The 25,775-nt window shown below is 38.0% G+C and overlaps 3 protein-coding genes across 7 annotated transcripts; all 3 read left to right on the top strand.

Annotated features, from left to right (window-relative positions):
* Positions 1-3,735: 3,735 nt before the first annotated feature.
* On the top strand, positions 3,736-10,857 carry LOC103715573 (ninja-family protein 4-like). 4 transcript variants are annotated; one of them, XM_008803253.6, is made up of 4 exons: positions 3,752-3,943; positions 7,589-7,670; positions 7,847-9,067; positions 10,156-10,857. In XM_008803253.6, exons 3-4 carry the CDS (start codon positions 7,975-7,977, stop codon positions 10,623-10,625), a joined length of 1,563 nt encoding a protein of 520 aa, XP_008801475.3. In that variant the 5' UTR covers positions 3,752-3,943; positions 7,589-7,670; positions 7,847-7,974; the 3' UTR covers positions 10,626-10,857. The 4 variants fall into 4 exon arrangements, with proteins under 4 accessions (XP_008801473.3, XP_008801475.3, XP_088562503.2 ...); XM_088706377.2 differs by having other exon boundaries at positions 3,752-4,309; XM_008803251.5 differs by lacking the exon at positions 7,589-7,670 and having other exon boundaries at positions 3,736-3,943.
* Positions 10,858-13,023: 2,166 nt separating this feature from the next.
* On the top strand, positions 13,024-19,435 carry LOC103715599 (carotenoid 9,10(9',10')-cleavage dioxygenase 1-like). 2 transcript variants are annotated; one of them, XM_039125180.3, is made up of 13 exons: positions 13,024-13,203; positions 13,294-13,431; positions 13,913-14,015; positions 14,232-14,491; positions 15,642-15,821; positions 15,924-16,002; positions 16,149-16,230; positions 16,618-16,680; positions 16,769-16,907; positions 17,297-17,618; positions 17,759-17,823; positions 17,928-18,089; positions 19,097-19,434. In XM_039125180.3, the coding sequence occupies exons 1-13, from the start codon at positions 13,099-13,101 to the stop codon at positions 19,229-19,231; spliced, it is 1,833 nt and encodes a 610-aa protein (XP_038981108.3). In that variant the 5' UTR covers positions 13,024-13,098; the 3' UTR covers positions 19,232-19,434. The 2 variants fall into 2 exon arrangements, with proteins under 2 accessions (XP_038981108.3, XP_088562489.2); XM_088706363.2 differs by lacking the exons at positions 13,913-14,015; positions 14,232-14,491 and having other exon boundaries at positions 19,097-19,435.
* Positions 19,436-22,597: 3,162 nt separating this feature from the next.
* Positions 22,598-24,238, top strand: LOC103715572 (putative RING-H2 finger protein ATL12). Its single transcript, XM_008803250.6, has one exon. It carries the CDS (start codon positions 22,724-22,726, stop codon positions 24,008-24,010), a length of 1,287 nt encoding a protein of 428 aa, XP_008801472.4. The 5' UTR covers positions 22,598-22,723; the 3' UTR covers positions 24,011-24,238.
* Positions 24,239-25,775: the final 1,537 nt, after the last annotated feature.

Below are 25,775 nucleotides of genomic sequence, written 5' to 3'. Positions count from 1 at the left end.
TGAGATGGACAAGAAAAAAGACTTGGATTTCTCTCTTTCTCAAAAGAAAGAAAAGGTTATCATGTGAGGAGCAGAAAGAGTTCAGAACGATATTTAAGATCTGGTGTGGCGAGGAAAGGAGATGTTATGATGCCAAGATAAGAGCAAGGAGTGTATTTTTTTTGTCACCATCAAGAGGGCTTAGTGCTTTTTGGTTTCCCATTCTTAGGCAAATTGGTGTGTGTCTTTTTCCATAGCAGATTCATAGTTACTTTGTAAGTAGTATTGTATTTATTAGGTGTGGACCACATAATTTTGGACAAGTGATCTTGATTTTTAGGTTGGAGTTGGGAGATTATGTTACAATTAAGTTTTACATGAATTATTTGGTAACTCAGAAATTTCACTAAAAAATGAGGAAAAAAAATACTCAGCTTGAGTAGAGCTTAACCTTTACTCTGTATGTACAATGCTAGTCAAATAAAGTAGAGGTGTCGCATTTAGCTTGAGTGATAGAATTTCTCACAATTTCATCTTGTAGCACTACCAAGTTCATAGTGTGGGTTCCTATCATTGGCCTAGAACAGGAACCTTGATTCTTAAGACTTATATGGGAAACATTATCCCATCTATTATTTGTTAGTCCGGCTTAATCAATCCGCCAATATGACGGTCCAAAGATTCTAGAAAAATATTTCGCATCGAGGGCAGATCAGTGAGGTATGTAAATTTGAATTCTAAAATTCTGATTCTATTGAGGCAGGTTTTCCGCCCAATTAGCAATATAAATAATGCGCAAGAATCTTCGCTAAAAACATTCGACTAGACCCACAAAAATTTCTCATTTTGGAATAGTTTTAGCAGATTGACTATCAGCTACTGCATCCTCAATTAACCCTAAATCATATAGTGAGTGCACAATATATGGTTCTATAGCTGACATAAGGTTTATATTATATGCTCGAAACAATTACTTCTAAGATTCTAATTAAACTTTATATTGTTAAGTTTAAATTTTATATGGAGATTATGGATCTTTGCCGTCTCCATAGATGATTTAAGGAATTTTTTTTCTTTCAAAAAGCCCTTAATTAGATCAAAAGAAGATTACCCCTCGCCCCTTACTTGTATCTTCAATTATAAACCAATTATTTTCATCTCCTTTCTAGTGTTATAATCATTGATTATTTTTTCATATAAACAAACGTTTAGGAACCGATCAAACCGATAATCATATTATTTCATATAATAATTAGGAAACGTAAAGAGGAAAGTTGGCGACATGTATAAAGTATGTACCAAGCATGCATCCAGTATGAAAGGGTTCATACTTCGAACAAGTATTATCAGTTGCAACAGTTAACATATCAATAATACCACATCACGATAACTCTCGAAAATCAAAAAGAAAAGTTGAATTTATCAGGGATGATTAAAAAAATAAATCAAATAGAAATTAGAGCTACGGATCCATACTTTCTCCCACCGTAAACCTTCTAGTGTATTTGAAAGCTGCCGATGTCTAGTAGCACCAGATCAAATCATAGGTTGGGTGTGAATTCATAATTTAGACCTTATTTTCTTTTCTTTTATATTCTTTTCTTTTCGTATTTTGACTATTATGAACTAACAATAGATTGGGCCAACACAACATGGGAATCTAAGATTAAAAAGAAAGGCAAGGGGGGAAAATACTATTTGATTCTAGCTATGATCTAGGCCAATAATATTGCACATCATGCTTACTTCATACCATCTCTTTTCTTATGGATGGATCCCCAAGTCATGCACATGCACAATAGGAACATGCAAAGCAAACTAAGTTTCACCTTTGCTGGGATTTTATTAGCATTAACTACATGTCATGCGCATGGAAAAGCATGATATGTGATCCCTCAATCGAAAGTAGGAATGATGTGGTAGGCCCTTTGTTTTTCTTTTTATTTTCCATTATATTTCTCGACCGCCCGATTGCCCATGGAAGACACTGTTTTAACATCATCTAAGAAGGACTATACAAAGATGATGTACTTGGCTACAACAGTGTGCTTCCATGGGTGCAATGACTTGCATTTTCTTGTTACATGTATTCTTGTAATCTCCACGTATAAATTAGCTTTGGAAGCTTCTCTTCGCCCAAATCTTTAATCATTTGTCTATAATTTAGCTTTCATTGCCAAAGCTACTTGATCAAGATCTCTGGGGGATATCATAATCAATCTAAGAGCTGGTGGGACTCATTGCAAGGATCCAAGACCAACAGCAACTAGATCAGAGTAAAGACAACAAACAACCATGAAATGTTTAGTTCATGGCCGAAATTAGAATTGAAATTGGAATCGGAATAAATTGGAATGGGATTCGGAACGACCATATCCTTTAACATGTTTGGTTTATGAACGAAATCGGAATGAAATTTGAATACTAGAGGAGAGTAAGAATTAGGCTTTGGAGGATTGAGATATTCCTACCCTCGTTGGAATATGAACAAGAATAGGACTCCCCAAAACAAACTAAAATGGGGAGAGTGAGGATTGGCATTGCATGTGTTTAGGCACGTAGCGCGTGCACTTTGTGGACCACACAAGTCCTTGATTGTAATGGTGAAAAGTATGAACACTATGTGATAAAAGCATGAGCTAATCAATTACATTTAGGATTTGTGATCTTCATGCACTGAGGGTGAAGGTTACATGGGGTGAGTTTCAATGTTGGGTTTCTCATAAACTTAGATTCATACATAATCACGTATTCAAGGATCTTATTGCTTGCCTCATTAAAATTGTTCTGCATAAGAACAAGTAATAGAACCATGGTCTGCAGCTAGTACTAAATGTTGACAATAGCTTGGAGGCTGGTGAAGATACTTTGTTGTCCCTGTTTATAAAATAATTATGCTTGTAGGGATTTTTGTTTATCTATATAAACGTTAGATAACCTAGATCAGACGATAATAGGAAGCATAGATCGAAATTTATAAGAAAGCTTTCTTCATGAATCTATTTTTGTTAATTTTTCTTTTTGTTAAAACAGATGATTCATATAGTTCTAGTATGGATACATCTAAAGAAGTCAAAGAACAGTAAGCTATGGAGTGCTCTAGGCAACTTCCTCTCTCCAACTTATATATCAACCTCGAAGTGGTCAGCCATATATGAGGCCGCCTAATCTACGGTCTTGTTAACCTCTCTAAAAACATGCTTGGCCTAGAACGCCACACTATCACTAATCATTGCTCGGATGCTAAAGATCCTTCAATTTCACATTTCGAGAATAGCGGGTCTGCAATCTATATGAAAAACACTTCTATAATATTTAATCATAGATGTTTACTTCTAACATAGAAAACACCTTCAAAAATGCTTGTATGTTTATTTTTATAACATCAGCTATCCAATTTATCCATATCAATCACAACAATTCTAGGCATATAATGTCTATCATGATTATGAGAAAAATCCTAGGTTAACCACCCGCCCTTCCTCAAACCACAACCTCTGCAAATTTTTTTTTCAAAAAAAGAGAAAATCCTAAATTTGATTAAGACCCTACTTAGTTTTAACAACAATAATTTCTTCTGTTAGTGTATGCTTCCATGACAATTTATTGCCTTCAAGTGGTAAAAAAGACAAATCATTGGCTACTATGTTGATCAAATCCCTTCCTCAATTCCAGGGTTGTGAATTGTTATTGGGCTGGAACAGCCTTGGCCCAGCTTGATTTAAGCCCACTCCAAGAACGGACCCAAGCTAGAATTAAAAATGGTTAATTGTCATCTCTCGTCTCCCCGTCTCTCACCTGAATTCCCTGGTCTCCCCCATTTCTCTCCCTTCTCCTTTTCCCTTCTCCATCTTCTCGAATTAGGGTTTGGCTTAGGAGTCAGGTGGTTTCCGATTTCCATGTGCGATTTGGGTGGTTTACGCATGTTCTGGTGGAGGCAGCGAGAACGAGTCCTGCAATACGCGTAAGCTCTCTATCCTCCCCCGCCACGGTGCCACGCCTCCTGCCGCTTCGGCGATTGATCGCCGCCGGCGGAGGGAAGCGGCCGGTGTACGACCCCTGGGCTGGGGATGTCGGCGGAGGGTTTTTATTTTATCGGATGCTAAATACTCAGTGTACAGAACTAGGGTTTGTGGCAATTGGGTATTTTGGGTCTCTTGCCTCGATTTCCATCGGGTGTACAGAGCTTCTCAATAACCACATGCCGAAGAGCTAAACGCACAATAAAAAATTTTATAAAGACCTTGCTCGCTTCTTTTCTTGAAAATATAACTATATAAGTAAAGAGAGGAAGGAAAACTAAAAGCTTTCAAGGTCGGCGTTGGTTCAGGTGAGTAGCTACATCTCTTTTGGTTTTTGATGAAAAAATTGCCTTTTTCCGTGTGCATTTTCGTTTTCTGCTAGGAAGTTTGCTATATGGGCTTGATTGATTCTTCAACTGTGATCAAGTGCGTAAATTAGTGTCTGGGTTTGTCAGGCGGTGCAGTTTAGGTTGAGGAGTCTGAAAAATGGGGAAGTGGGGGGGCATCTTGGTATGATAGTTGGCATGGAAATGGGGAGAAGTGTTTTTTTTTTTTATTTTAAAGACTACTTCTTTCCCTTTGAAGGCATCGACTGGTTTAGGAATCAATGGTGTAGCAGTATCCATGAAGCGAACCTTTACATATGATGTCTGAGATCATTAGATAGATAGACTTCAAGCTTGATCCATTGGTTGGTAGATCAATTGATAACTGCTTCTCTTGGTTTTTGTGTATTTTTCTTTGCTTCACCTTAAGTTTTATTTCAAATTTCTGATTAATTTGATCATGCCTAGTTCTTATTGAAGCTTATTGATCCATAAAGGAGGAGCCTTTTCTCTTTATAAGTTCATATATTAGTTTGTGTGATTGGTAATGACACAAGAGTGCATATGGTGCTATTTTCTTACTCACCATCAATGATTAGCAAAAATATTAGGGTTTCAGCATTTTCTTTTTCTTTGGTTTCTTTTTCTTTCTGTTAAGAATTGATCATTGATTTTGTATAGCGTGTTGCTGGAGCATAACATTTGAACTACAAACTGTTTTGGTTGGAAATTGACAGCAAGCCTGTGTCTGCTATCTTTGTTACAGCATTCAAATACTTGTAAAGTATGTTCTTGAATTTGTAATGCTCCTATTGATGGTTCCAAGTTATTTAGTCATATATCCCAGTAAATTTCAGCTCTTTTATGCTCCATGTCTTGGCCTGCCAGCATGCATACTTTTTACATGTGTCTTGTATTCGAGCAGCAGTCTTACAACTGTTGATCCTACACGTAGTACATATCAAGAGGATCCACAGCTAGAAGAGAAGGCCTTTGACATTCTGTTTCTTCTAGTGGGTTCAGAGCTCCTCTTTCTTTTCCTTTTTTTTTTAAAAAAAAAAAATTCTAATAAGACCATATTAGAAAATGAGAGGTTTGAATTTTGGAAAAGATTATGTGCAAAGGTTTCTTTCCAGAATGCTATTAACTTTTGTCAAACAACCTTCATAATAACAATTATTTTGTTATGATGTATATTTGCACATAGTAGTAACATCATGACCCAGATCTCCCCATGAATAGATGCTCCTTTTCTAGATCATGCAATGCCACATGTTTCTCTTTCATTTTCTTTTTCCATATTAGATTTCCTCCAAGTAATCCAGACTTATCTCCCATGCCTTACTTCTGTCCACCTACCTGTCATAAAAGCCTGGTTTGACTTGTTCCAGATCAGTCCTTCTCTTGCATGTCTCCAAGATCCTCTCATTGTCTGACTTCATTTGACATCTCTCGTACTTTCCATGTGAGTCGGGCACTCTTACATTTATGAAAAATCCCATGCGCCTCCACTTTAAGGGTTACAAAAATTGACCTGACCTAGAAATTTGACCTGAGATAACTTCTTTTGGACTGGATTGAGTTAGGAATTTTTCATTTTGTGTTGGGTTACGTCGAATTTTTTGATTTGGATTTTATATGGCTTGGACATGGGTCAAAGTTTTAACGGCAGCTGGTAGAATTCTATTTCCAATGATTAGGTCATATCAAGTCAGGTTTATGACCATGGGTTGAGATTTTTGTGGATAGCAAATCCCTTTCAACACTAACCGTTTAGCATACTATAGAACTGAGTCATGAAGAGTTGCAAGGGTTGGGTGATGTGAGATGGAGCAAATTATAGGTTAGTCAGGTGAGGTCAAAAAAAAAAAAAAATCACAGGGTTTAACTTATGGGCGTGCAGAGATTGAAGAGTTCTGACTTATTATCCGGTCACGTTAGATGCAGATCAAGGTTGACTGTGTTATTATTCTAACTTAACCTGGCTTGTACCCAATCCAACCTTGATGCATTGCCACCTTTTCTCCACTTAGTCATCCTGTCAATTCCTTGTGCTGTGTTATTGCTAATATGGTGTGGCATCTTGTGATTGGACCATCCCTTTGAAAATTATGCCAATTTTTGTAAGTTGCACCAACCCCCTTATGCTATGTTGCACTTTTGTAAGTGCATGAAGAACACGATAATCAATTTCCATATATTAAAGCTTGCACGTCCAACAAGTACTCTTTGAGTTGGGATAGCTTTCTCACCTTATCAATTTTCTTTTTAGTCATGCATAAATCTTTCCATATTAGAAAGAATTTAGTTCATGATCATATTAGGATGCAAATGGATGCCATAAGAAGTCGAGCAAATTCAATGGCCAATCATGCCATCATGCAAGCTAGTCTGGTTCCTTCCAATTGTAACCCAGTAATAATCCAAGTTCTGACCATGTATCTTAGTTTTATTTTTATTTACAATTTTTTATGGCTTTTGGAGCCTTCTCTTTATGTTTTGGTTACAATAAGAAAGGAACATGAAGAAGCTAAAATAAAACTTGGCAAACATTTTATGAATGTTGTGCTATGTTATGGTATTAAAATTTAGCTTACGTTTATTTTCCTTTCATTCGAGTATTTTTTTTTGGGGGGTGGGGTTTATTGCCCTCACTATTTTAGCACATCTGTCAATAAATTTCCTTACATTTAGTCTTCTGTTGAGTTCTTGTTTGGTTTTGCTTTTTTCAGTTAAAATTAATGAACACTATTATAGCCTTTTCAAATGTTTTCTTGAGTTGAAAAGGTAAAGGAAAATAAAACTATTCATATAAATTTTTCTAAAACTAATGCAATATTTTTTTAATATTAAGGAAATTCTTTTTTTTTTTCATTCTGTTAAGGTTTTTTCATTTTCCTTTTAGCTATTTCCTTATATTTAAATTTGATTTATTATTGTTTTCTATTATATTTATATTTAATATTTAGAATCTTTAGGGTAGTTTCAACTGTTTATTTGATTTACAATTGGTTAGTGTTTAATGGCCTATCTCCTACTTTAGTAATTGTCTTTTGTGTATCATCATATTTTTTCTAATTTACTAAATTAACTTGTCAAATTCAAGATATAGTTACAATATATAAGATATTTTCTGGCTTTTACTGTTTTTAGATATTAATATTCTTCTATGTGTAATGCATGTGCTGATTTATTATAAATACTTTATGACAGTATTTACTCAAGGTTATGCTTCAAATATAGTTTGCTTATTATGTGCAGCATCACTTTCCTTGTCATGTTTGCCCTTTGCTTACTATAGAGAAAATTAACTTGAGTGCAGTCTCTACACCCTTTCATAGAGGTAATGGAAATCACCCTGATGAATTATCATTTTTCTTTCAGGCTGAAACTTTTGTATCATCAATTGTCTGTCCTATTTTTTCTTTCAATTTTGTTTATTCCCTTCTAGAATTTGCTATTCTGAGCTTAATTCTTTCTTATGTTTTTCCTCATTGACATTGTTGTTGCCCTTTACAGGGATCTCTTTGATTCTAAAAGAAGTAAATTATTCTATGAAGAGCGGATGCAGTGAGAATTTCTTGGCCTAGGAAAGGGAAAAAGGGAGTTGACTGCTGTCTGCCTGTCTGTATAGCTCTGCTGCAAATATGGAGGATGATAATGGGCTTGAGCTAAGCTTGGGCCTTTCTTGTGGAGGATCTTCAGGGAAATCTAAAGGCAGAGATGTTTCTTCAGATACTAAACTAGATGAAGGTAGTAGTTCCAAATTGTTAGGCGGCATTATAACTGCTTCTGACGTCTCATTCAAGAACTTCTTTCAAACAAGTGCTGAGAACCAAGTCCATAGTGGGAAACAAAAGGGTGATCCAGTTTCACAACTGCATGAGAACTTCTGGACAGGCCTTGGGAAGCATCCTGCCACTGGGGCAGATGGCTCTAAAGATGTGCAGAGCAGTCAATCACAGTTCACCAGGTATCAACAGCCGTGGATCCCAAATAACAAAACAACTGACACTGAGGAAGAGAAATCAAGTATCAACAAAAGAAGATTGTCATTCGAGGAGATAAATATTCAAAAGAAGCATGAAAAGGTAGTTGTCCATGGTGATGCACACAGTAAGGGCCCTGCTGGTATGAAGTTATTAAAAAAGTCCCACATTTCAGTTACTACAGAAGATGGTTCATCTGGTGAAAATGAGGATGTTGCAGAGTCAGAAGCAGAAGGCTCAAACTCTTGGTTGGTTTCGCAGCATGAGGACAGTTCCAAATGCTCTGAAGTTCCCAAAGTTACTGATAAACATGTTTTAAATGATCAAAGTGGAATTAATTTTCAAGGGCAGAGACAGCCGCCTTTCTCAGGAAATGATTCCAATCCTGAAATCGGGAAGGTGACATATGGGATTCCGTTGCCACTTCAACCACTGACTGTCATGACTGTGCCTTATCCAGTACCAGTTAAGGTACCAACTACTGCAGGTGTGCCTAATGCAACAGGGTTTTCTTCCCCGTGCATTATGCAACTGATGCCTCTTGCGAATAGTGAACAGCCTGTGGTCCAAACAATGAATACCAGCAACTTGCAGCTTGCTTTTGGTTATTCTCCAGTGCAGCTTCCAACCTTAGAGACAAGTTCTTCCTGGGCTTTTGGTTCTCAGCCTCAGCATGCGTCTTCCTTTGCCATAAAAGACAATGCTGATGGAGCCTCGCAACATTCTGAGGATGATATGAAGAGATCTCATGGTCTATCTATCTTTCTTGACTCCAGTTTTCTGACTATCAATATTTTTGTTGCAATTGCTTTTTTAAATATTGATTCATATCCTAGCAGCATTGAGGTTCTTTTACATGCATCATCCATTATTGAATATTAAACCATTGAAAGATGATGCATCTGCATCTATATCTAGAGTTCTTTTAAGTGTTGGAGTTGCTTAGATTGGCACATCCTGATGTCTAAGAATTTCAAAGTTTGGGTTCATAATTTGATGACAATCATTTCTTAGCCTGGAAAGGGAATCTGCAGTATTAGACATATTAACACCGTTAACGAGCATTTATATTTCCATGTAGCTATAGGAATTTTTGAGAACACACTTACACAGGACCTGTCTGTGGCCTGCCTCTCATCTGAAGATGAGTATCTTGAAAGTTAAGGCGCAGAAAATGTAAACGGAGGCTTATATGTCAGAGTGTTTGACCACATGTTGTGCTACTTGAGAGTATTATTCTTCACTTATTCTTACCAATCAAGGAAGGGGTTTTAGATCTTCACTTATTCTTGCATGATGTTATTATGAATTCAAATGCCAAATGTAGGGGTGGAAAAGGATATTCTGCACTGTAAGTTCCTATAGTTAGAGTATGCATTGTGACGTCCGAAGTTACTGAAGTGTAATAACTAATAACCAAGACCAATCTCACTATTTATCTCCTAATATCGTGATGCCTTTCTTTAACACAAAAATTCTATGGACTGATATGCATTTTTCATACATTGATCTGCTGACCTCCAAACCCCTCCACCCCTTCCCTCTCCTTCCTCTTCCCTTCTTCCTTGCTGTGGGGAAAAATTAAAAAAAGCCCTTCAACTCAAAAATTCTATGGACCAGTATGCATTGTTCATACATTGATCTGCTGATCTCCAGATCTCCCTTGTTGGGGGTTAAAAATAAAAAAGAGAAGGAAACAGCAACCACACCCATACCCACCACCAGAACTTTATACTTTTATTTTCATGCTCATATTTGTACTAATTATACATCGGCCTGTGCTTTTCTCTGTATCATGTTGGTGTATCTTCAGTTCTAACACCTGTTGTTCATCATCAGCTTTCACATATGAGGGAAAGTCATCAGAGCTGGCAAAAGGCAGTGGTAAACCTATTGGGGAGGCTGGTGCATCTTCTTCATCTCAGGTTGAAGAGGAGGGCAAGGGAAGCAATACGATCGTCAGGCAAAAGGAAACAACAAACCAACCTGCAGCAGCAAGCTTATCTTATGAAGGATGTGCTATAAAGCCCGGTATGTTTGCATCAAATTTGAAATTTGGAGGATGTGGCTCTTATCCAGATCTTCCATGGGTTTCGACCACTGGACCAGGCCCAAATGGGAAAACCATATCCGGTGTTACCTACAAATACGACAGAAACCAAATAAAGATTGTCTGTGCCTGCCATGGGTCTCACATGACCCCAGAACAGTTTATTGAACATGCAAGTGCAGATGCGTCCAACCTGGAAAGTAATACAAGTTTAGCATCATTTCCTGCTAGCAATCCAGCTGCTTCAGCCCAGAACTAATTCTCAAGCTTTTCAGAATTTTGTGAGAACATCTACTGTAATGCTGAATTATGCAGCAGGACACTACCGAATGAATTGCTATGATTTTTAAGCTATCTCATGTTTCTTGATCCATTTGCAATCTCCTTATCTCTCTTTCCAGTGTTTGGAGACATCCATTCACTTTATGTAATCATCTAGTTGCAATTGCAGACATAGTTATGGAACCATGAATCGTCTGTCCCCTGACTAATTTATATCTCTGTGCAATTCAATATGAGCCTGACCTGCTGGCTTGGATATTGTTTCACTACGAGTTTTGTAGCGAAAATTCACTTCTTCACGATCCCTTTTCTATTTTAATGAGCCTGACCTGCTAACTCGGATGTTGTTTCACTGTGAGTTTTGTAGTGAAAATTGGCTTCTTGACGACCCCTTTTCTATTTTAATCTTGTATCAACTTGATGTGTGGGAACAATTGTTCTGTGGAAATAGTTTTTATCTTCCATCATTTTTTGGTGCTTATGTTTACATGTAAATGCCCTCATGGAAACTTGGAGGCACGCCTTTCGCCTTTCTTTGCAAATGACTATTAAAGAAACTATAATAGCCAATAATTTCTTGAATCTTGAGAAATCATGCTATTGACTTCTTGATTTTGTTTATTCATAAGCTTATCGTTTGGACTGTGATATATTCTTTATTGCATGTAACTTATGTTATAACATATTTTAAATGATGAGAGATCAAAGCATTGATATCTCAAAGTAATTATTGATCTCAATCTAATTCCATTGTGTTCTTTGCATGAATGATCCAAAATAAGGTTGTGAACTCTTCGTTCTTCTCCAGACAAAGTTATATTTTATATATTACGATTTACTTTTACTTTTTAGAAGACTTCAAGACTCCAAAAGATCCAATCATCTAAGAATGGCGTATATCATGTATTTCCTGATAATAAACTAGCAGCATATGTGATCAAATAACAGATTTAAGGGTGATTGGTGGGACTATTTGATTTCTGTCCTCTGCTGGGGAATCTGGAAGGGATGTGATGCTGGAATTTTTCTTCATAAATCGTCGTCCATAGGACTATAACCCAGCAACTGCTGTTTATTTAATTTTCTTGGTTGGCATAAAAGGTTCTTGATAAAACCTTTGTGACTGAGAGAGTGAAAGACTAATTTCTTCACTCAGTTCCCTCAAAAATAAATAAATAATTAAATAAATAAAAATCTTCGTAAGTAACTGAGAGAGCAAAAGGATTCTTGGGAGTGTAAATGGAGTACCCCAGCACGCAATTTGTTGGATGGAAATAGAGGGTCTCAACAGTGAGCCCATGGAAATACCTCAGTGCCATGTAGTTAGTCGAGGCAGAGACTAAATACAATGAAGTTCGGTTAATTTCATTCTAATACCAGTGAGCCTACTAAGCAATTTCTAAACTTCCATAAGTTTTATTCTTAAAGATTCTACAATATATCACACCACATGAACCCAACATAAGCTATGATATTCTGATGATCATCTGGGATTTGGTGATCGGTCATATGGTCAAGTAGGGCTTGAGAGGAATCAAAGTCTTAAACCATGCGAGTATATCGGAGCCAAATAGTGCCAAACAGCATGAGAGCAATGAATAATAATATGACCGACATCTTCGAAGATCTCTGGGCAAAGATCACAAGGCACAGCAGAAGAATGAAGTAATAATCCATGCTTAAATAGTATAGATTCGCAAAGGATTCCGTTCCAGGCTATTTTCCACCAAAACAATCTAACTTTAGGCATTACCTTATTTGTTCGTGTTACCAGTGGACTCCTACCAAAACTGGCTGCCATTTTTTTTTCTCTTGCTAAGTCAGATCGTTTTGCATTATTCTAATGCGAATATATCTAAAAAAATCAAAATGTATTATGTCATTAGTCTTATTTGCAAAATTTTGAATTTGTTTCCCCAGTTATTTGATATGGGAAATTATTTCATTAGTCTTATGACATAATTGGTGGGGTTCCCACAGTTAATTCTCATTTAAAAACAAAAGAAAATCTTGAATGGAAACCCACAATATAGATCCATGGCTAGCTTGGTCTCTCTTTGAAACATAAATTAGCTCAGAAGTTCAGACCACTGATCGTTCATTGGCTAGCGGAAACGAGCGAGGCCAGGCTCCAAATTCTAAATCCAAGACAAAAGTCTGAAATGGGTTCAGAGGCATATTCCGAGGGTACCTGCATTGTGAAAGCTGCCAAAACCTGGAAGGAAACGATTCGAGGCAAAACATGAAACCAAGGATTCCATGTCTCATTTCTTGTTCCTTTCCCAGTTACTTCTACGTCATGGGCATGCCTCGCTCGCCTCCTCCAAATATATATATATATATATATATAAGCTCGACGGCTTCCCCGATGGCTTTGTGCGAGTGGGGGCCTGCCTTGGCGTTTGGAAGGGAATAGAGAGAGCTAGAGAGGTAAGACTCCACTTCCTGGAATGAGCTCCATCTGTCCTTATCTCTGTCCGCATGGGTCTGCCCGAAGGCCTCTCATGGCCACCCAAATTAGTCATCTGACCACCTCCCTCCCTTCCTCTCTGAAGGTAACTCTTTCTACTCTTCTAAGCTCTGCAATCTTTGTGTCTCTTGCTTTCCGAGGTTGATTTTTGTTTAGTTCTCTCTTTTTGGACCAGCCTTTCTTCAGAGAGCTGCAGCAGGCTCATACGAGAATCGATGTGTGGAAGAACATCAAGAACACCTCACGGAGGTTCCTAGATGCACTTGTGGACTCCACATTCCAATTCATCCATCAGCCCATACTCCCATCTCAGGTAAACTGTTTTTTTTTTCTTTTTTTTCTTGCAGCCAGTTTCATCTATGGTTGACATTGGCCATTTTGTGTTCAACTTAGTTCGGAGTAAATGCATTGAGTAATGCCATCCATCTGCAAAAAAAGATTGCTCTGATCCTTTTGTTAGATGTTGCATTGGTGTGGCCTGTCCATGACATTCTGACCTTTCACACCACCAAATTTTGATGTACTGTAAAACTAGGAATTGGAACTGGACCCTGCACCTCAGCTACTCTAGCTAAGGATTCACTCTCGTGGTGCATTATTGGCAAATTCTGCTAGTATTCTTTTCTAATTTGGTGATACTTTATTTTCTAATTTTGTTGGATGCATCCATACTATACACACACACAGAAAGAAAGAAAGTTAGGATATGTACCAAGTTGGGATAATGGAATGCAAGTTCTTTTCTGGCAATCTGCTAGGATGTGTTCACTGAACTGTGACATCTGTGGTTGTAGAGCAACTTTGCACCAGTTGATGAGATTGGAGATGCCGTGAGGATCACCAGCATTGAAGGGGAGATTCCTGCTGATTTCCCAGAGGGCGTATATATTAGAAATGGTATGCATATAAGGATAACTCAAACCATTTCCATCTTTCCAAATCATGCATATTTGTTCTGTTTTTTTTTTCTTTTTCTTTTTTTAAATGGCTCTGGAACGATAACTAGATATAAAAAAAAATTAATAATAATAAATTGTGAATCACATTGATCCATATTTTTGACTGGTGATGGCTTTTTTTGATATCTTGGGCTTGGGCTTGGTCTGGGCCCAGGTTCTAATCCACTGTTCGGCACGCTGCTGTCGACGGAGTCGCTGTTCGGGAGGTCGAGCAACATCTGGGTGGAGGGGGAGGGCATGCTCCATGCCCTCTCCTTCGCCAAGGACGCCGCCGGCCGGTGGACCCTCTTCTATAATAACCGATACGTCCAGTCCGACACCTTCAAGCTCGAGAAGGAGCGCAACAAGCCCTGCTTCCTCCCCGCCATCGAAGGCGATCCCCCCGCCATCTTGGCCGCTTACGTTTTAAACCAGGTCCATGATGTCCTTCTCTTCTCTCCTTCGCAATCTTGGTGTTTAATCTAATTCTCACAAGACCGTCCATATGGGCGATTAAGTTTTTCTTCTAAATGATTTATTTATTTCTAAATTTATTTATTTATTTCTAAATTTTACCCTTTCTTTTCAATCCCCCAGTAGTCCTCCACACCTCTTAGGTTCTGTTTAGGGGAATTGTTGACAGTAGAGCTTTTAGAAGTATAGCTTTTGGAAATAGAGCTTTTATAAAAAGCTGTTTGCTATTTGGTAACTACATTTCTAAAATATTATGGAATTTTAATATGTGTTTGGTAAACAAATTGAGAAAGAACTTTTGGTATGACAAAATGGCCATAAAGGACATTACATAGTATTATACAACAGAGCATAATAAAATATAATATGTATTAATACATAAATATATGGTATAGTATGATATTAATGTAATATAATATAATATTATTATAATATAGTGATATAATATTGTATCATAAATTATTTGACATAACATATCAATGTATTATGATATAATATAATATAATATCTATAGTATAATATAATAATAAAAGTATAAAATATTATAATTATTAGGCTAAATTAATTTTTCAACTTATAATGGGATATTTTGTGTAATTATTCTATTTTATTATAGGTATTTTGGTCCAAAAAGAAAAAATATTATAACTCAAAACAACTTTCCAATAATTCCTAAAAGTGCTTTTTCGAGAAGCTCCAAAAAGCTGTTTCAGCTTTCTAGAAAAGCTAAAATAACTCTCCGAAAATTTTACTAAACATCTTTATTTTATCTAAAAGTGTTTTTGGAGGGCCAGAAAGTACTTTTTGATCCTTCAAAAGCTCCCCAAATGGGGTCTTACTTTGTGTATTAAGTAATGGAGTTTTAAAATTTATATAATTGAGGGACTACCGTACATATTCAAAATAATTGAGGGACTGATATGCAACTCATCAAGGAGAATTAGATCAAGTATCCGCTTTACCTGAACTCAGCTAGACCGTAGGGACTGATGCAGTGGATTATAAATTTATATATGTCCAGTGACTATTATGTAATTTTAGAGAATTGATGCAAATAAAATATATATGAGGGACTAAACTTTCTATTTCGACTCATGGTGCGTTTTGGCAGCTGAGGTTTGGCAAAGTAAACAAATACATCAGCAACACCAATGTGTTTGAGCACGCAGGGAGAGTCTTCTCAGTTGCCGAGAATCACAGACCGCAAGAGATTGACGTATATAGTCTTGAGACATATGGTAACTGGGATGTTGATGGAGCTTGGGATCGGCCATTCACTTCCCATCCAAAGGTTTTCCATTTGTCCTTAGAACTTCAAATGTATAATAAGTTTAGTGCTCTTAATTTCTGAATGCGGTATCTGATCCGAAAAGTTTGCTGACCATGCATGCAGAGAGCTCCAGGATCTGGAGAGCTTGTCATTTTTGGAGTTGATGCGAAGAAACCTTTCCTTGTGCTTGGAGTTCTATCAGGTTTCTCAAGCATTACTGTTATCGAGTTGTATTAAGATGTTGGTCTGAATGAAAAATTGAGATTCTACAGTAGCATCAGCAAACTGAAAGCCTGCTTCATCTTGTAATTTTATGTTAATATTTCTCATCTTACCATTTGCTTCCAGCTGACGGGAAAAAACTAATGCATAAGGTTGACCTCAACCTGGAGAGGAGCACCCTTTGCCATGACATAGGAGTTACCAAAATGTAAGGCATTTTTTGTAATCTTCACCACCTCTTTACTTTGGTTAATTCAAGGCGCCTGTTAATACAGGACTTTGAGGTTGTGGGATTTTATCAGTCCTAATGATCTGTTGAAGGTACATGTCGTTAAGGCCTGACCCCTTCCCTACCAGCTTAAGCTTTTGGAATCTATTGGTTGGTTAAGGATATTGGTATTTCCTTTTGAGATTCAGAGCGTCAAGCTTCTGAACTGTTGTTTCTAGACTCTAGGTTTTCTTCTTTGTTATCTAGTTGTTGCAGTGATTATCAATTTGGCATGACCAATATCCTTGTGCTACTAAAGAAGTTATCTGACTGAGAAGTTAATAGTTCATAATATTTGGGTCTGAACCGTTATATTTTGGCTTTCAGGTACAACATAATCCTCGACATGCCACTTACTATTGATATTAATAGACTTGTCAGAGGTGGTCCGTAAGTATCGATGGCTCGTTTTTTTTTTTTTATTAGGAGTGAGCTCCTTTTTTTTTAACTATGCTGATTATTTTTGTTGAACTTGTAGGTTGATCAAGTTTGAGAAGGAAAGTTATGCAAGAATTGGGGTGATGCCCCGTTACGGAGATGCAGATTCAATTAAATGGTTTGAGGTGGAACCGTATTGTACTTTCCACATTATCAATTGCTTTGAAACTGGTGATGAGGTAAATATTATGAGCGGAAGCCCTTTTATTGCTTGATTACCCTTTGGTTTCTTCTTCATCATGAATGTTCAGTAAAAATGTTGGTTACTTGCGAGGTTACTTGCGAAAGTATATTTCCTTCGCAGATGTTCGTGATCTTATTATGCTAACAAAATTGATGGAGTAACTAAGAATAATTATTATTTCTTGCAGAAAAGTAGCAAATAATATAACAATGTCTTCCTTTAACATGGCACTAAAGTCGACGAGATCAATAAGAATAAAACCTGTTTTCCTTTTTTTCCTCTTTTCTTTTTTAGAGATAATTAATGGGAACAAAAGGTAGATTTTATTTAATTCTATAAGGAAACCTTTACATCATTATCAAATGTTTATTGTTGTCAAAACAGGTGGTTGTGATGGGTTGTCGAGCATCTGAATCAATCATCCCTGGCCCAGACCTGGGAGTTGATAAATTCCAGTGGTTTTCTAAAGGATTCAAGCCCATGACAAAAAGAGCAACATGTCCTGACAATATCTTTGAAGAAGGATTCTTCTTCTCGCGTTTGTATGAATGGAGACTAAACATGAAAACAGGTGGTGTCGCTGGGAGATACCTAACAGGAACTGATTTCTCAATAGACTTCCCTTTGATCAATGACCATTTCATTGGGTTGTATAACAAATATGCTTATGCGCAAGTTGTGGATTCTGCAGCAAGTTCTATCTGTGGTAATGAGACATTTATGGCTGAAAGTTTCTCTACACAATGTCTCAAAAAAAAAAAAAAAGAAAAGAAGAGTGATGTGCATATATCACATACATACATCTAAATATGTATATGCCTGATGTTTATATCTGCATTATTGTAGCTCTGCCCAAGTATGGAAGTCTGGCAAAGTTTAATCTTGAAGAACAAGTTGATGGCACTGCTGAGGTAAAAATTTTCCCAACTTTTCTCGAGATATAGGCGGTGTCACTGCAAATTTCAAAAAGTTGTTTGGAGATGCATTTTACTTTGTTGCTTAAATTCTGGATCAGCTGGAGAAACACTCTGAAGACCTGGTTACGGTAGAGCACCACCAGCTTGGCAGAAATAAGTTCTGTTCAGGAGCAGCATTTGTCTCAAAACAAGGTGATTGTGATGAAGATGATGGTTGGATTGTTTCTTTTGTGCACAATGAAGATACAAATGCATCTCAGGTAAGTTCAACAACTTAAAATCCACATTGTAGGACTTCGTTGTTGACTTGTTGCCATCTAACCAAATCCTCTAAAAATGTTTTTCTAACAAATTCACTATGTAAGTGCTGCTAGTTTCTAATTAATGGCAGGAGGTATTAAAGCAAAAGAATAGAGAAATTGAAAATAAGAGCTGCTGTTTGATTGTATAATATGACCTTCAGGAGTTCCTCCGTGACAACATAACTTGCTTATAGAACACAACATTAGAAACCCAGATTCTTACTTCAAGACAACACGGTAGACTCCACCCTTAGATATCTCAAGGAGGGTTTTGGCTTGACTATAAACCATCAGCATCATCCATCAGGCCTTTTGGGGGACATTACAGACAAACCCCTATACAAGATCATTGAATGGTGAATCTGCGGTCACCATTTAATCAACCAATGAATAAAACTAACATATTACTCCAAATCATCATCAAGTTTCAATTTATAAGAACTGGGTACTGAACTGCAAACTGGGCCATGTGGGAGGATGTTCTGGATCAAATCTTGGAGGTGCTGTTCCCAAGTATTCAACACAGGTTTTCTAATAGGTGGTGCTCCCACCATTGTTCTCAAAAAAAGAAAAAGAAAAAGAAGAAGTCATATTATGTGCTCTTTTGCTTTAAAAAAGATTCCTGTATTATTGCAGTTAACTTATGCATAATGTCCCTTTGCATTTGACCAAGTTACCACAACCCTTGTTATTATTTGCAAAAACCCTATGGAAACCTTCAACTCTGTCATCAATAGGGGTTTAAGTTCTTTCGTTGAAAGTGACCTCATGTATTCCCTAATCAAAGCTGTGCACCTAGTAATCTGCAATTCCATCCATTTCCAAGGTGCTTGTTTGGATTAGTAAGTAAACTTTTCTCCTAGTATTGAAAGATTCACAGAGATCGATAGTCAGTGATTTATAAATCAAGATATGAGACCTAAATCAACCTCTTAAGCTTATGAATGATGTTTGGTTTTTTGCAGGTCTACATAATTGACACTAAAAGTTTTGACAGTGACCCTGTTGTCAAAATAACTTTGCCACAAAGAGTGCCTTATGGATTTCATGGAACTTTCATATCCAAATCAACTCAATGTCGATACAAATATGTACAGTAAAGGCTGTTTTGTTGTTGATGATAATTCAAATTTGTGATTGTAGAGTTAGAACAAAGTGAAACCACAATTCTGAACAAAGTGATTTCTTCAGTAGGAACTATGTGTTGTTTTATAGTTCTCCATTATATTGTTTTATTCCTTCTTGTATTCTTTCTTTATTCAGTTAATTTATCTATCTCACCAGTAAATGTGTTGTTGATGCTGAAATATAATCATTCAGAAGTTTGAAACAGGCTGAATATAATGGCAACTAAGATTTTTCAATTCTTTCATAAATCATCATCTTCACTAACACATAAGTCCCCTAAGATGACATATCTATAGTCTGAGTAAAATCAGGATGCCCTAACCAATAAACAACAAAGACAGAACATCTGTAACAATTGCAGAAATACAACTTGTGGATGTTTCTAAACCTAGGGCAGCCTTAACATCATAACAGGACTCATGAATTTAGTAAATGCATTGGCTAAGATTAATGCTATCTATAAAATGAATTTAAAGCCTTAGCATCATCATAGTAAAAAGAAAGAAAAAAAGAGAAAATAAAGTGAAAAGGTTAGATACTCAGAGTTTTCACATTGATGATTTTTCCCCATTTAGAAGCCTCATTCGGCATGTCTGGTTGCTATTTCATGAAGTTTATCATAAGGAACTAACCGCGGAGTTTAGATGGGCCATTTTCAATGCTCCCATCAATTCCTGCCTCCCTAAAGTGCTCGATAATTCATTATCCATAAGATATTGTTTTCAACTTAGGTGTGTTATAAGCCCTTTAAGTAGTGCTCGAAATAGGGTGCATGCAAATCCAACCTTTAGTTTGTGTTTTGAGGGCAGATCATCTAAATTTAAGTATAATAAGTGTGTAACTAGTGAATTGGGTGATGCCCTAGTTGTCACACCTCTCCACCCTTTAGAAGATATTCTTTTTTCACTTTTGGCAGAGCATAAAAAGCTCAGAGACGGTTAGCCATTCTCATCTTGTGCCTATTTTTGATGCTTGGAAAAGTAACAAAAGGCCTCTCAAATCCTAGAAAAGTAATTTGACAATCAAGGCAACCAAACTCGCATATTGTTTTCTTCTTTCAGCATCGACTAACCTGTCCTCTCTTTACAGCTATTAATCATGTCCAAAGATAAATGCCCTTTTGTTCCTCTCTTTAACCCAACATTTTTATAATTCTTGAAAGCCCAACCTCATGTCACCTTTGTTTTCTGAGCTTGGAGATTTCCAAGTCAGCCTCATATAACAATGAAAATTTTTGAAGTCCTTGAATGGCTTACGTGAGCCAAGCAGTCCACCTGTCCCATACAAGAGAAAACCAAGCTGGATCAGTAAACTACTACCATATGCCTTGCCTCCCTTAAGACAGATCCATCTCCTTCAACGCTGAAAGCTTGTTCATATGATTAAAAAACTTGAACTTTGCAAGCTCGATATCGATGGTTAACCAAAACCTTATTATATTTTGACAGCAAAATCATCCTCACCTAAATTGCTAGCAGGTTATATGCAAGTGGATACATATAATTCTGGGCCAATATGGCCAAAGATCTTGAACCCAAACTGCTAGCCGAATCCGGAATCGACCTTACCTACCTAAAATCCATAGCTAAATGGACAGAATTCTGGCACAAGATACAGACATGGATTGGTCTTCTTCACTAGACCACCCTCCAAAAGGTTCTTCATGATTTCTTTTCCCTCTCTCCTCCTCTCTTCTAACTTCTAGTCTCCCGGACTCCATCCTCTTCTTTGTTTGCAAATGAATACTATTTGGTCCACTTCAACAGAGTAGAGGATCCTCCACGTAGAAGATGGTGGGCCAAGGCATTGACAACCATCTATTTTTACTTATCATGTACAGTTTATTGCATGTAATCTCGGCGTTAATGGAGCTTAGTGGGGAACAAGGAAATTTATAAGATGCATTGGTTGGCTCAACCAATTGCATTGACTAACTGGAAATTTATAAGATATAACATCTGCTGGAAGCTTCGTCGTATGACTTGAATTATTGACAACCAGATTACCGGCTCTTATTGAGTTCATATGAGCTGAAGGAATTAAGGTGGGTCCGGTTCAATTCAGCTCTTACTTGAGCCAGTGAGGACATTTTGGGTCAGTTTGGATTCAAATTCATGACCCGTTTGATCACCATGGCTAGATTTGCCCAGAAACCAACCTTAACCCAGCTGCACGATGGCTCTGCAATTAGGTCAGTGAAGTTAGGAAGGACATCAAAAATTTTTGGATTAACGTGAGCTGACCAAACCCAGCAGCAAAGTGGTTAAGTTCAGGTCCGAATAAAGTCACCTGCCGTCATAAGTGACGAGGGTCAAGGAGAGAAAGGTCCTAAATCATAAAATATGTGTTCTCCTCCGTGTTCATGGTTTAAGAACTATTCTCCAATTAGCAATTATTGACCTTCAAAGTTACTCCCCCATCTACTCTGGGTTAGACATATGGATCCTACTTTACGATTAATGGTTTCTAATCAAGCCAAAGTAGTAAAGCTCTTTGATATAATAAGTTTACAATAAGTTTCTATATTTCTCGGATATTCTCCCTTTTCTTTTAGAGTAAGTAGGATAATGCTACCTGATTCATTATAAAAAGGTTCCATTGACTTGATAATATATACACACATCGCCATCTCTACCGCACTGCATTATGACTTCGAGCCTTTTCTTTGACGAACATTAGAATACATTCGGGGGAGCATCAGAATTCATTTAGCAAGAGCATGCCATTCATACTTGCATTATTTGTAAAGTTGCATCAGCATCTCGATACTTTTCTCGGACCTTCTATTAGGGGAAAATCATTAGATCTAGAAATAAAATTTTAAGATCTCTCTAAAAGTCGTGATGCATTCTTGCAAGCATCAACATCCGTATGTCAAAATAAGTTTCGTGTTCGACTAGATCATTAGGTCAAGATTTATTAATTTTCCCCCTAAATCCCCCCTCACCTCCACCAGATTCTCTCTCACAAGAAGGTTTCAATACTCATGCAAGTAGCGTTGTGGTTCCACTGTTTTAAAGTTTCCAAACGCTTAGTCAATGCTTTCACCCCTCCTCTCTGAAACTTACCAATTTAATAACTCAACCAGTGTTCTTGTACAGCAATTAATAAATCTTTCTCCCCTCCCTGATTACCTCTATCATTTATCGAATCATGTACAGCTCGATTCCTCCCTTTCTTTAAACCTTAAACAAATCATAATAAAACAACCCATATGAGACACAGCACGGAAGCACGCCACCGGGAACGCCCAGAACAAGCCAAAAAGAAGACAGGTCTGAACGAAGGCATCTCCCCCCCGGGCCCCACCCCTCAACCCCCCATATATAACTACCGACTCCCTCCAAAGCCCCAGGGAGGAATACAAAACGAAGAAAAACCGCTCTCCGCCATCCCCACCGCCCAAAAACCACCACCCATGCTCTCCGGCCAGCCTTAATTAATTCTCCCAAATTCCACTCCCGATGCGTCCACCCAATCCCTCCCTCCGTCTGCTTGTCTTCTTTTCGATCTGGGCGATCGGCACCGCGGAGACGAGCCAGCCGGACTCCGAGGGGGTGACGGTGTCGTTCCGGCCGAGCGTCGCCATCGTCATCGGAGTTTTCTCTCTCATGTTCTCTCTCACGTTTCTTCTTCTTGTGTATGCTAAATTCTGCCACACCGCCGCCTCCGAGCTCTTCTCCTCCGACCCCGGCCGCGTGGACCGACCCAACGGCCACATCCTGTCCGACAACAACCGCTTCTCCGGCATCGACAAGACGGTCATCGAGTCGCTGCCCTTCTTCCGGTTCTCCTCCCTCCGCGGCGCCCGCGCCGGCCTCGAATGCGCCGTCTGCCTCTCGAGATTTGACGACACCGAGCTCCTCCGGCTGCTGCCCAAGTGCAAGCATGCCTTCCACCTCGGGTGCGTGGACCGCTGGCTGGAGGCCCATTCCAGCTGCCCGCTCTGCCGCTGCAAGGTCTCCGTGGAGGACGCCACCCTCTTCAAGTACTCCACCAGCTCCAGATTCTTGTTCCCCTCCTCCCGGAGGGAAGATCCGGCCAAAGACCTCGAGCTCGCGCTCTTCGTCGAGAGGGAGCCCGGGGATAACAGCGGCCGCCACGGCTCCTCGAGATTCAGCGTCGGTAGCAGCTTCCGGAGGATGGAACGGAAGGAGAAGCCGAATTTGCCGATTCTGGAAGAAAGGAATCATGACGGCGGAGAATTCTACCACAAGTTCAAGCATCGAATTATAGTATCGGACGTGGTGTTCAGGAGCAGATGGAGCGATGTGAATTCCTCGGATTTCATCTCTCTGAACACGGACATGCTGAGCTTGGCTTCCAGCAAGAGGTTTTCGAGTCTGGATTCGGATCTGAATTCCTATTCGGAATCGATTCCGAACGAGAAGCGCTCCGCGGATCGGAGCGTGCTGAAGATTAAGGAGGAGATCGAGAAGAAGCGGTTGCTGGAGAGCAAGGCGAGCCAGATGAACCGAGACCAGTCGGCGGCCGTTGGTTCGGCATCGGACGGTGAGGGGAACTCGGGGACTGCTGGATCCAGGGCTCTGGTTTCGTCCGGGAACAACAGATCGATGTCGGAGATCACGAACTTGTCGAGATTTAGGGCGGTTAGCGAGCCGGCCGGGGCCAAGGAGGAGAAGGTGAGGCGGCTTTGGCTGCCGATTGCGAGACGGACGGTGCAGTGGTTCGCCGGAAGAGAGACGACGAGGTCGCAGTCGCCGAGGATTCAAGAGGAGACAAGTGTTTGAGGATTTGTCCAAGCTTCGGCTGGAAAAGCAGGAGATCTTGTTGATGGAGATCATTAATCTTAGATTAATTTAGCCAAGAGAGAAAGGAATATGTTTTGCATTGGATTCCTCCTCTGGTTTTAGAGAAGCCAAAAGAAGAGTGATTACTGCAACTTGATTTATATACTATTGTATAAGCCTTGTTATGTTACTTGTCCGCAAGAAATATTTTTTTTTCAAAAAAACAAAGAACAAGCAAAGATTGAGCTCATGCTGGTTCTTGTATTTTTTCTTTCTGTAACGTCTTTTTTTTTTGAAAAAATATAGTAATGGATTTATCATCAAGTTATCTCAAAGAAACGCAGCAAAATTACTAAGGTAACAACTCGAGTTTGACATGAAGCATCTTTCATTTAAAATCGGTAACGTTGCATTAAAGTTTCCATTTATCTAATAATAGTATTGTAGGCGAAGTCCTTGATTGCTTGGATAAGGTATAATTTGTAGTTCGTAGTGCATACAAACCAAGTATACTTCGTGGTTGCACTACACTAGAGGACGCTTTATACGGAGAAATATATATATGATCAAAGACGCAATATAGATGACATCCATCATTCTTGTGGAACTTTTATGCTTAAGTCATTTAAAATTAAGTGTTTTGTTATAAGCACTTGAAATAAGTGTGAACAATCGTGTAGAAAGTGGCGTCAAATGCGTAACTGTAGGAGTCTAAAATGCAATAAAAATAATTAATGGTAAGTAATGCCCGTGGAAAAATCATGTAAAAAGAGTCGACGCACAAAGGAGACATGAAAAATTAACAAGAAGAGTGAATGGAAAGATGCGGAAGCATCAGATTATTGGGATGAAAGCATGCTTAAATTAGAATAAATAAAACTAGAAATGAGAAGTCTATAAAAATGGTTTATAGGATCAATCTGATGAAAAGTCTATTAAAATTATAATAGTGAAGAGAAAAATACAGCTTGGATGGGACAACTAAAATGACGACGCGGGAGCACTCTAGATTTGATCTTGACGGTAGCCAAGAGCACTTTCATTGCGGAATTTACGGGATAAGATTGGGTATCTATTTTTTATAAACCTTCCTCAGATATCACTCATCCATCTGTCATTTTTCTTACCATCATCAACTGAAAATACATCATGTTTATGAGTTGAAAGTGATTTCTTAGTTTCTAAAAAGGCTGAAAAGAAAATATATTATGCATTAAATAGCGGTTTGGATGACCAAAAAAAAAATAATAATTCTATTAAGTATATTCATACTCGCAATGTATGAAATAACTATTTTGGCACAAAAAAAAAAACATTTCTATGTAGGATATGAGAACCTTAGCTTTATATATGATGGACAAGGCTATAAATGTGTTTAGTGGTATTTAGTATATTTTACCTGCATGTATGTGTATATATTATGCATTCGCTCGAGCGACCTCCAATCACATGAGGTTGGATGATGGGATTGAATTGAAGTCTCTCATTGCCCCTAACACACATTCATCTTCCTTCAAAATTTGTTCATTTCCTTGAAAGAGTGAGACACCAAAATATCTATAAAAAGGTTGGTCCAAGTTACTCCTATCAATTTGTACAAGAAAATCTGTGCAAATTAACAATCTTAATTTTATGAGCCATATACATTTGTCAATCCAATTGTAGGATAAGCTTCAAATATATATATATATATATATATATATATATATATATATATATATATATATATATATATATATATATATATATATATATATATATATAT

Source organism: Phoenix dactylifera, chromosome 1 (genome assembly GCF_051530095.1).
Source record: "Phoenix dactylifera cultivar Ajwa chromosome 1, Ajwa_hap1_PhDact_Kaust_v1.1, whole genome shotgun sequence".
Lineage (NCBI taxonomy): Eukaryota > Viridiplantae > Streptophyta > Magnoliopsida > Arecales > Arecaceae > Phoenix > Phoenix dactylifera.
The sequence above is the reverse complement of the archived record's forward strand: the minus strand, read 5'-3'. Positions and strand labels throughout refer to the sequence as shown.